This window comes from Galeopterus variegatus, unplaced genomic scaffold (assembly GCF_000696425.1).
Source record: "Galeopterus variegatus unplaced genomic scaffold, G_variegatus-3.0.2 Scaffold6906, whole genome shotgun sequence".
In the NCBI taxonomy this organism is placed as follows: domain Eukaryota; kingdom Metazoa; phylum Chordata; class Mammalia; order Dermoptera; family Cynocephalidae; genus Galeopterus; species Galeopterus variegatus.
In genome coordinates, this window is record NW_007733017.1 from 165,011 (window position 1) to 177,203 (window position 12,193).

General features: G+C 45.5%; 1 protein-coding gene across 2 annotated transcripts in view; it reads left to right on the forward strand.

Annotated features, from left to right (window-relative positions):
* Window positions 1–3,922, forward strand: part of OSCAR (osteoclast associated, immunoglobulin-like receptor) — a 7,695-nt gene extending 3,773 nt beyond the window's left edge. For both annotated transcript variants that reach the window (XM_008591426.1, XM_008591425.1), the window contains 3 exons: window positions 586–885; window positions 1,883–2,164; window positions 3,319–3,922. In XM_008591426.1, the coding sequence (XP_008589648.1) occupies window positions 586–885; window positions 1,883–2,164; window positions 3,319–3,470 (734 nt within the window). In that variant the 3' untranslated portion in view covers window positions 3,471–3,922. The remainder of the gene's footprint in view (window positions 1–585; window positions 886–1,882; window positions 2,165–3,318) is intronic.
* The last annotated feature ends 8,271 nt before the right edge of the window (window positions 3,923–12,193 follow it).

A 12,193-nucleotide genomic window follows, 5' to 3' on the forward strand; every position in this document is an offset into this window, starting at 1 on the left:
CCTCCATTTTATATTTAAAGAAGCCTCCTTCCTCCAAGACAAATATATTTTCCTATTATTTTTCTAATACTTTTATAGTTAAACACACACACACACAGGTCCTTAATTAATCTAGAATTTTTGTTATAACACCAAGGTCACAGATTTGGATCCCTATACAGGCTGGCTGCCAAAAAAAAAAAACCAAAATCTGGAATTTGTTTTGGGGAATGGTGTGAGGTAGGGAACCAACATTTTCTTTTTTTTTCTCAAATAGCATGTTTTGACAACTATTGAGATATGTTAAATATGTTGCAAATATTCTGGACAGCTATTTAAAATTAGAATTCTGGGACCTGACCCTTTGAAACTATGTTGAGAAACTGTGGAGTAAAGCTCAGAAATTTATGCCTGCTCTTACTAATTTTCAGTTAGTTCTGACAACCCTTGACTGGAGTCCAGACCCTCCCCTGTTTTATGAACAGGGAACTGAGTCTGAGAAAGGGGCAGTAATCATCCAGGGTGGTTTTCCCCCTTCCCCAACTTCCTCTTTATCTCCTTGGGCACCCAGGAGGCCCAAGGACCCAGGCAACCCCATTTATTCAGTTCCCCCAGCTTTATACCCCAAGCCATGGCTGGGGGCTCAGCCAGCTGCAGTCGTGACCCCTGGGGTCAATGTGACCTTGAGGTGCCGGGCACCTCAGCCCGCCTGGAGATTTGCACTCTTCAAGCTTGGAGAGATTGCCCCCATGCTCTTTCGGGATGTGTCCTCGGAACTGGCAGAGTTCTTCCTGGAGGAGGTGACTCCAGCCCAGAGAGGCAGTTACTGCTGCTGCTACCGGAGGCCAGACTGGGGGCCAGGTGTCTGGTCTCAGCCCAGCGATGCCCTAGAACTGCTGGTGACAGGTGAGGTCCTGGGGGCAGGGGAAGAGAAGGGACACAGGGATGGTATAAGGGAGGGGAGAAGAGGGACAGAGAGAGAGAGAGGGAGAGAGGCAATGAGATAGAGGCATCTGCAGAGCTGAAGATATTTCATGCGGATAGATTCACAGAGACAGACACACAGAGAGCAGGGAGAGAGATACAAGGATACCTAGACAGAGCTTCGTAGGTAGACTGACAGACTCACAGACACATGGAGAGAAGAGAAGGAGATGCAGGGAGAGAGAAAGACAGAGGCAGGCTTATACGATGACGTACAGAAAACAACAACAAACTATAGAGAGAGAGACAGACAGAGGGATCGATCCAGAGAAACAGGGGTGGTTCTTAACCAGGGGCAATTGTGCATTCCAGGTGATCTTTGTCAACGTGTAGAGACATTTTCGGTTGTGACAACTAGGAGACGGAGTACTATTAGCATCTAGTGGGTAGATGCCAGGGATACTGTTCAACATCGTGTAACACACAGGAGAGAACCCCCATATGACAAATATTTCTCCAGAATTATCCAAAATGTCACTAGTGCGGAGGTTGAGAAACCCTGGGAAAGACACAAAAAGAGAAGAAAAATCAGAGGCACAGCATCTGAGACGGGAGGGCGGGGGGAGGAGTGAAATACGCACGAGAGACAGAAACAGGGACAGAGAATTTAGTGAGTCACAGACACAGAGGGAAAAGCGACATATAAGGGGAGGGAGGCGGTGGTGCAGAGAAAGACAGCTTGGAGACGGAGACACAGGAAGAGATGGGGACACAGACGCACAAAGGCACAGAGATGGACACGGAGACAGAAACTGAGGGAGATAACAGAGACACTGGTTGAAACAAAGGAGACAGAGAAAAAGAAAGGTGAGAGGCAGAGACGAAGAGCGAAAGAAGGAGGGAGGGGAGAGCAAGCGAGCGCCGGGGAGCGCACGGCGGCGCGTGGCACTCAGGTCCCCGCATCCATCCTCCCGCACAGACCAGTTGCCGCGGCCGTCGCTGGTGGCGTTGCCTGGGCCGGTGGTGGCGACCGGCGCCAACGTGAGCCTGCGCTGCGCCGGCCGCGTGGGGGGCATGAGCTTCGCGCTGTACCGGGTGGGCTTGGCGGCTCCACTGCAGTACCGCGACTCCGCGCAGCGCTGGGTCGACTTCCCGCTGCTCGGCGCCCGCGCTCCCGGCACCTACAGCTGCTACTACCACACGCCCTCCGCCCCCTATGTGCTGTCGCAGCGCAGCGAGCCGCTGGTCATAAGCTCCGAAGGTGACCGGGTCCCTACGGTCGGTCGGACCCCAGCCCCTCCTCTCCCAAACCCAGGGGTCCAGGTCCCCAGCCCCTCCTCCCTCGGACCCAGGGGTCCAGGTCCCCAGCTCCTCCTCCCTCGGACCCAGGGGTCCAGGTCCCCAGCCCCTCCTCCCTCAGACCCAGGAGTCCAGGTCCCCAGCCCCTCCTCCCTCAGACCCAGGAGTCCAGGTCCCCAGCCCCTCCTCCCTCGGATCCAGGAGTCCAGGTCCCCAGCCCCCTCCTCTCCCAGACCCAGGGGTCCAGGTCCCCAGCCCCTCCTCCCTCACACCCAGGAAAAGAGAGTGGGAAATTACTAAGATGCAGGAATTGGCAACTACACAGTGGGTGCCCCATGTGCATGCTCTGTGGTCTCCTCACATCAGGCCCATGAAGCTATGGCCCCTATGTCCTTTGGGTGGCCCAAAGAAGCAAAGGCACCACTCTGAGGTCACCCCAGTGCAGAAGAATAAGCAAGATGGTGGTCACACTTACTACCCTTACAGCCCCAGCTGTCCTTGCTCTGCCTCTATGTCCCCCCATGGAGGTCAGGGTGAGGGATGCTGACCTCAAAGACAGTCTTGGCAGCATAGCCCTGGACATCATCACGGTTGGTGACAATCTGCAGCACACGGTACCACACCTCCTCACTCACATAGTCGCCCGCAATGCGGATGAGGTTGAGGATAGTGTCCACGTACCAGCTGTAGTCCACTGCGTACTTCTCTGCCAGGATGGCCACCTTCAGGACCTGCCGCAGGGAGGGGGGAAGGTGGGTGTGTGTGAATGCAAGAATGCACACGGTGGGCATCAGTGTTTGGACTTGCCTGGATCTGGGCTCACCACTGCTTCCATCTGGAGAGTCCAGGTCCCCAGCTCCTCCTCCCTCAGACACAGGAGTCCAGGTCCCCATTCCTCCCCTCCCTCAGATTCGGGAGTTCTGGCTCAGCCTCCTCTCTCAGACACAGAAATCGAGACCTCCTTCTCCCATCGACTCTCTCCCCCTCGACTTTGAGACTCAGGAATTGGGTCCCCAACTCCACGCAGCGGGATTCGAGGCTGGGAGGGCAGGGCCGAGGCTTGGGAATCCGGCTCTGACGGCCTCTCTCTCTTCTTCTCCGGGCTCCTCCCCGCAGACTCCGCCTCCTTGGACTATACGCGGGGGAATCTCGTCCGCCTGGGGCTGGCCGGCCTGGTCCTCATCTCCCTGGGAGCGCTGATCACTTTGGACTGGCGCAGCTGGAGCCGTGCCCCTGGTGGCGTCTGGCCCCAGGACACCTGGATGTAGACACCTGCAACGTGAGAAGACCTTCCGGAGAGGGACGGAGGAGAAGCTGGGGTCCCTGGGGTTGGACTGGCCCTTCCCAGAGCCCTCCAGCCCTCCAGGCTTTGCCGTGCGCTGTAGCTTCCCTCTGGATCTTCTCAGGACTCCGGTTGAGTGGAAGGTTCTCTCAGTGGTTAAGGTTTCCAAGCCAGAAGACCTGGATTGGAATCCCAGTGCTGGCATTCACTCACTGGGACATTCACAAAGTGACCTTCCTCAAACCTCGGTTTCCTTCATTATAAAATGGGCTCACTGATAATACTCACTCCATAGGATTGTTGTAGAATGAAATGGATAATACCCAAAGAGTGTTTTAAAAGTGACTGTCCCGTAGTAAATGCTCACTAAATGTTAGCTACTGTGTAACAGCGATTTCTACCAGACTCGCGGGATTCAAAAGAAGTTCACACTTTTTCCCCATTGCTCATGCTCCATCTCACCCTTTAAGCAATATTTCGTCTTTCACTTCATGACATCACTCCTGGTCGCCAAGCAAACCCCTTGCAAACTTTCCCTCAGGACTTCCCCAAAGGTAGACCAAGAGCAGACCGTCCATTGTGACAGCTTCATTTGCTTGCGGCTGTTGTCCTTGAACCTCCATTATCCTAGAGCTGGGTCCGCTGCCAGGACAACAGCACGTGGAGTGTGCATAGTAGCTTTGACCCGAACTCACTAAACGCTACTCAGTCAGCTTCCTGCTGTGCTCTTAGGCTGCCCTCACAGCTGTGGTAGAAATAATGCAAACCGTTTCACCTTGCAGCCTGTTTGCTCTCCGCGTTTTGCCTCTCTTCCTCCCCAAGGCCTGGCTGACCTGCACAGTTTCTCCTGAACTTATTAATCAACTTCTATTTTCATCTAGGTAACCTGGATGCCATTCTCATCTTCATGCACACAGATTCTGTCTCTAAGCACTTCCCACCACTCAACGTTTGTATGTTCCTTTCTTGATTTATGCCATACTTTTGGTGGAGCACACACTCTCCTCTATTTTTGTCACCTCTCCCTCGGGGTGATGGAGATGGAGACGTGAAGGATTATTCAAAGCACATTTTTCCTGAGCAGTGAGAGGCTCAAAAGGGTTAAATCCCAGGAGAGGACCTCTTCAAGAGAGAAGGAATTCCTGGGAAATGACCCTGAATCAGGGCTTTTCTCGGTTTTTTTATTGTCCAGGCAAAAAGTTACAGAAAAGAACACAGGTGGTTAATCCAGCATAGTGAAAACATAAACTGGCTGCATAACAATTTTCATTAAAGCAGGTGCAACTTAAAAATAGTTCAAGCAATTTACCATCAAAGGAGTCATAAAACTAAGCTATGTGACATACAAAAGAACCAATGAGGTCATTGTTATGGCAACCCTTAGTTTCCTAGGAAACTTAAAGAAGCAGCTGAAGGTGAAATGTGGACCCAGCTGCTAATTGGCAGAGTAGCCTTGACGCTTTCAGTACACATATTTTCCCATAATTAGGTTTAGCTGCACCATGGGCATCTGCCCTTAGAGCAAGCACTTATGCTGTCTTACAGTTTTCATATCCACACCAGAGACTTTTTAGTTCTGTGAAAGTTTTCTGTTTTTTCCCAAACTTAGCATTTCTATGTGCAATGCTAAAAGGATAGGTTCTTCCTCAAACTACAAGGCTCTGGCCTTGCTAAAACTACGGGGCTGTGGCCGCCCCATGCTACAGCCTAAACTAAAGGGCTTTGGCCCTTCTAACAGCTAAGGACTGTGTTCCTACTAAGATAAAGATCCCACTGAGCTGCAGCCTGATCTAAGGACTGTGGCCCTTCTAACAGCTAAGGGCTGTAGTCCTACTAACCTAAAGGTTAAGGCCCTGTGAAATACATGCACGTTATTAATGTTAGTACCCTCTACATATTTTTATTAAGACTTCCAACTTCTCCCCTCCACCTCCCCTTCCCACTTTAAGGAGAAGAGGATAACTTGCAGTTTTTGGACTGCCCCACCTCTGCCTCACTGGGTAAGCCTGAGTGATATATGGATCTTTCTGAGTTTTCATCTGAGAGAGGGGAAACTAAAAATACTACCATGTCAGTCCTAGAGAGAATTAAACAAGATAACTTGTCCCCACCACATGGAGAGAGATCAGAAAACCTTAGATCGGCAGCTTTAACTTTTTTTTGTTCCCCCTGTTTTGGACAGGGACATAGATTAAGAAGCAGAGTTTACATTGCGATCCTGCACACACCTCTAAACATATCAACTAACATTCAAATTTCATTAAGTAGTATTTACTTCTACTGCATGGATGCACAATGATACTAAATGATATTAAAAATGTTGGTCACAGGCCGGCCCGTGGCTCACTCGGGAGAGTGCGGTGCTGATAACACCAAGGCCACGGGTTCGGATCCCATATAGGGATGGCCGGTTTGCTCACTGGCTGAGCGTGGTGCTGACAACACCAAGCCAAGGGTTGAGATCCCCTTACCGGTCATCTTAAAAAAAAAATAAAAAATAAAATAAAAAATAAAAATGTTGGTCACATTAGCTCAGTGGGTTAGAGCACGGTGTTATAACACTGGGGCCAAGGGTTCAGATCCCCATACTGCTTACAGGCCAGCCACCAAAAAAAAAAAAAAAAAGAGGTAGGAGGATCAAAATTAGAGAAGGTATATTACCATGAAAGCAGAGGTTAGAGTGACGCAGTGTCACAAGCTGAGGAATGCAGGTGGCTTCTAGAAGCAGGAAAAGGCAAGATTGTCCACTAGAGTCTCTAGGAGGAACATAGCCCTGCCTACCCGCTTTGGACTTGTGACCCCAGAACTGAAAGATAACAGATTTGCATTGTTTTAAGCCACTTAGTTGTGATAATTTGTTACAATAGTGATAGAAAAATGAATACTATTAGCTTCAATTAAATCTCCTCTCCTATCCTGCAAACCCAAGCATCCTCACCCTTAGGACTTCCACTTTGTCCCTGTACCTGCTTCCCCCCAGTGCTCATTCATCCACTTACCACACATTTACTTAATGTCTTCCATGTATAAGGTATTGTGCTAGATGCTGGGGGTACAATAGGGAGTAATAGCAGACATAAACCCTACCCTCAAGAAACTTACGAAGAAAAATATTAACCAAACCAGTGCATATTGCATTGATTAGGGAGCACTTTCAGCTGCTGTGACAAAGAGCCCCTCACCTTAAGAAAAAAATAGATGTAAATGTATGTCTCTGTCACTTAGCAGTAAACAGTTGAGCTATCTATGGTTGGTGGGATAGCTCTGCTTTTATCAACATGCAGCTTCTAATTCTGGTTTTGAGCCCCCGGGAAGTGGGAAGGACAGAGAGAGAGAGAGAAGGGCTCATAAAATTATTTTTTAAGAACAGAACCTAGAACTCAAACACACCTCTTCTCTTTACATCTCATTGGCTATAATTTAGTCTAATAGCCAGGTCTAGCTGCAAAAATGGCTGGGGGAAATCTAGTCTGTAGTGTGTGCCCTTCTAAAAATGAGGTGGGGGGAGGGCTGGCCAGTTAGCTCGATTGGTTAGAGCCTTGCCTTATAACCCCAAGGTCAAGGGTTTGGATCCCTGTACAGGCCAACCACAAAAACTCAGGCATTCAGTAAATACATACAAGTGTGCTTCAAAAAGTTCATGGAAAGATTCATATTATGGGGCCGGCCCGGTGGCGCACTGGATAGTGCGCCGCTTGGGAAGCGTGGCAGCGCTCCCGCCCAAGGGTTCGGATCCCACATACAGACCGGTTCCCGCTCACTGGCTGAGTGAGGCACTGGAGCAACACCGAGGGTTGCAATCCCGTTGCTGGTCCCCAGTCCGGTACGGGGGCAACACTGAGGGTTGCGATCCGTTGCCGGACACGGAAAAAGACAAAAAAAAAAAAAAAAGAAAGATTCATATTATTTTTTAAATCTATTTTTCCATGAAGTTTTGAAGTATCTTTGTATATATATATTTCCATTGAATATAACACACGTGATGGATTAATGATGACTTTCAATTCCTTGTCACTTTCCCCATGGAGAGGTAGGATTTTTTCTGCCTCCCCTTGAATCTGGCCTTACCTTAGGACTGTAAAAGAAGGAACACTGTACCCGTTCCAGGTGTGGCCTTTAAGAGGACGAATAGCCTGTGCTTTTCCCGTTTTGGAAAGCTCTCTTGGGACATCTCCTCTTGGAACCTAGATGTCATGCTCTGAGAAGTCCAAACCAAATGTAGAGGCCACAAGTAGACACATCAATCAACAGTCCTAACTGAGCTGTCAGTCAACATCCAGCATCGACTGCTAGCCGCTTAAGTGCGTCATCTTGGAAATTCCAGGCCCATTGAGCCCATGGTAACTGAAGCCCCAGAAGACATCATGTTGAGCAGAAGAACTTCCCAGCTGAGCCCAGTCAACCCACAGAATCAGAAATGATTAAAAAAAAAAAAAAAGGAATGAATGTTACTTTGAACCACTCAGTCAGTTTTAGGGTGGTTTGTTACACAGCATTAGATAACCTAAAGAAAAGACAGACTCATTTGGATCCCCAGACTGGTCAGCCACCAAAAAAGAAAAAAGAAAATAACACCAAGATCAAAGGTTTGGATCCCTGTACTGGCCAGCCAACACACACACGTAAAAAGAGAGAGATTAGAATAATGATGACTTAAAGAATACTAATTGATTTCTTCCCTGTGTAAGATCTGGAGGTGGTCAGTCCAGGGTGGTCAGTCCAGGTGCTCCAAAAGTCATCATGCTCCTAAGTGACTTCCAGTTCACCTTCTACCATCCCTGGCATATAGCCCTTGTCTTCATGGTCTAAGATGGCTGCTTCAATGCCAGTCATCACACCCATGTTCTAGAAAGATGGGTAAAGGAAGAAAAGTATACTACCTTTAAAGACACTTTTGGAAGCTATTTATAATGTTTATGCTTGCATCTCATTGTCCTAGATGAAGGCTTATAGCTACATCTACATGCAAGTGAGGTTGGGAAATGTAGTATTTTACCTGGGTGGCAAAGGATTATCAACAACAAAAGATGGCTTTCAAATAATCAGGTAGATTATCAATAGATAACTACAGATAACCCCTTCACCCCCAGTCTATTTTTAATTTTTTGTTGGAGTATTTTAAAGTAAAGCTCAGACATTATTTCATCTATGGGGACTTTTTATTAGGGTAACATATCTGTAATGTTAGGTGTAATAAATACCTGACAAAATAAACAATATTTATCAAAAATCATCTAAAATCTAGTCCCCAATTATCTAAAAACATAAGTTATTCTTAAGCAAAAGCTATTTAAACAAAACCACAGTATAACTTGATGTTAAAATGAATAAAGATGCGTCTTCTGACTGCAGTAGCAATTTAAGTGATTTTGATGTTTCTGAATCTAAATTGCAGCCAAGTGCTCATTTGCTTTATTCATATTTTCTATGGCACCTGCACAAATACCACATTAACATGAGCGGATAGTCAGTGCCACCTGGAGGAAAGAACAGAGACAAACACTGTTTAAAAAGCTCAATGGAGAGAGGGTCAGGGCACAGCAGAAGCCCAGTAGTGTTACCTGAGACAGGCACATGCCTTCTTGCAACACCTCACCAGTGAAGCACAGTTGTGGGGAACAGTGTCTGAGGGAATGGGTGTCCCATCAGATATTTTGGAAGCATAATGGATTCCATCTTTAGATCCACTCTTACATATATAAGTTCAGAGCATTTGTACACATATCTTGGCCTGGATGTGCCAGTGGCCAGTGCACCTGGGCCAGACGTTCCTCATCAATTGTAGAATACAATATGTAGTTATAAATCATAATTAGGCAGTAGGTCTCAGTTTCCTCATCTATAAAATGGGTGAGCTTAATAGCACCTACTTCTGTTTTTGAAGACAAAATGAGTCAATGCATGTGAAAACATAAAATGAGGACTTGGCATATGGATGGCTATCTGTCCCTTATTTCATTGTTATTAAATTAAATCCTATTTTGTCCTTCTTCCATTTTCCACCAGTGAAATGGAATTATAACAGGCTTGTGCTATTGACTAATGAAATTCTAGAGCCTAGGGTTTAAAATGCACATCTTCATAGTAAAAGAGATGTTAAGAAGAAATACAGATGTCCTCTTTTTCCTGATACTTCATAAGGGGAAAGACTTTTTTTCTGAGTCATAAAACTAATTTAAGGAATTTGATTTGGCAAAGTGTTGAGTTGAGAAGATTCCCAAGAATATCAATCTTGTGTTCTGGTGCTATATGGAGAATTACATAAATATTCATGACTGTAACTAAGTTGTTCTCTTCTCTGTTGAAATAAATCTGTACACAGAAAAGTAATTTGAACAAAAGGGTGTTGTAAGAGTCTCAATCCTTTAAAAATCATTGCTACATCTTGTGAAAATAACCTTCAAAGAAACACCGTAATTATTATTGGTTTTACTCCTTGATACTTTCTTGCCTTGCTGATTTTTTTGTATTCCTAAACAGTAACACAAGTAAGCCCTACCAACACAAAAAAGTCTGAGGGGCATTTTGCTCTTTTCTCAAATGCATGATGGAAAAAAAATAATTAAAACCTATGATTTGCTTCATCTCTTTAACAAAAAGATTGAGAATTTTGTCTTATTTAAAAATTCATTTTTACCAAATGCAGTCTGTAGACTTTACTTGGATCATAATTTTTTGATAAAAATAATATTTTTGAGACAATTAGGAAAATTTGAATACTGACTGGATATTAGCTGGCATCAAGGAAGTACTGTTAATTTTCTTGGTCTGATATTGCTATGGTGGTTGTACTATTTTATTGTTCAATTTTTTTTCTTTTTATTGTGGTTATATTATTATTTTAAATGGTTTTCCTCTGATATAGATATGTACTGAAATATTTTGAGATTAAACATTTTGAGATTAAAATATTTTGAGGTTAAATATTTTGAGATTAAAATGAGTCCACAAGAGAAACCACTCAAGAAGAGTTAACCATTTCTTTTATAACTACTACTATAATTTATCAGTCATAAGCACAATCCTAATCCATGTCCCTTCACCTCTGAAAGCCTGGTCCAAGTCTACTTCTGAACACGATGCTCTAGGACTGATCTGGGGTGAGTTTCCCAGATACCTTTGGGGTCTTACTTTGAGTTCCCCCAGAATCAGACCCCAATACAAAGAGTCAAACTCACATTGTTTATTTGGGAAGTGAAGGAAACTCTAATAGGGGACATAGAAGTTCTCAAGCCAGCTTCCATTATGGGCAACTGGAACGTAATGCTGCTAGTACTCAATATCACTTAAGCTCTGAGGCTGGTGTGGAACACATTCGTCAGAGTTATCCCTTCAAGGCCCAAGGGAGCTGAGGTATTTATACACCAACTCTGTCAGATGTTTCTTGAGACCTGCTTTCAGGGTCATCAATTCCCCAGCACTTCCACAGATGGACAAAGCAGGTTTCACCAGCCAGGGAAAGACCCCAGGCAAAGAAATGCAGGTGCCGACACTTGCACTGGAGGATAGAGGCAGTACTGCTACCACATTCACTGTGTTTGGGGATCATACTTAGGAAGCTATAGCTACAGATTTCTCTTACAGGATCCTCATCCCTTCCTCTGTCTTCCTGTGTCATTCTTTTGCCTGCCACCTGCACTGGTCTTCATTGAACTGTAAACTCTTCCTGCATAGGGATTATAGTAGATGCTGTTGACACTCTTCCCACTCCAACTTACCACGGTCTGACTTACAATTTTTGCCCTTCACAGTGGTGTGAAAGCAATACACATTCAATAAAAATCGTACTTCGAGTACCCATACAGCCATCCTATTTTTCACTTTCAATACAATATTCAGTAAATTACATGAGCTATTCAACACTTTATTATAAAACAGGCTTTGTGTTCGATAAATTTTTGCCCAACTGTAGGCTAATGTAAATGTTCTGAGCACATTTAAGGTAGGCTAAGCTGAGCTACAATGTTCAGTAGGTTAATGAATTAAATGCATTTTTGACTTATGATGTTTTCAATTTATGATGCGTTTGTCGGGGTGTAACTCCATCATAAGTCAAGGAGCACTTCTATATTCCTTACAAGAATATACCCATGCCTCAGCTGCTGAAAGTGTTGTCTGCTAATGGCTCATGGTTGCATTCTTTGCTGATAATTGCTTCAGACTCATGCGGTCACCTCAGTGCAAATGCTGAGAGTGATCCACACACCCCCTTAGCCAATGACAGACAGACACGAAGGTACAGAAGCCTGGCCCTCTTGTGTCAAGTTGGGACAAGTTTGTGCTGTCACTCATGTTCCAGAGCTTCTTTGGGGATCAACATGAGAATATCTGATTAAGCAAAGATTTGGATTCAGCTGAATGAATTCATGTCACTGCTTATCATGCCACTCTGACCACGGAGGCACTCTCTTCACTTTGATTGGACTCTGAAATGCAGCTTCTGTTCCGCATCATGAATATCCCTTCATCCCATCTGGGCCCTGACATCTTATGCTGAATATTCCTGTGGTAGCCACACCCCTCTTGGAAGATCTCAGCCTTAATGGGGTTGGGCTCTCCTCATTCTTAGTTCTTTGTTTCCAACTCTCACTCAGCCTCAGGGGGGAGCTGTCTTTTTTTTTTTTTTTTTTTTTTTTTTTTGTTCCCTGCCTATTTTGGGCCCCCTTAAGATGTTTTTAAAATTTTTTTTTTTTTTTGTGTTAAAATTTT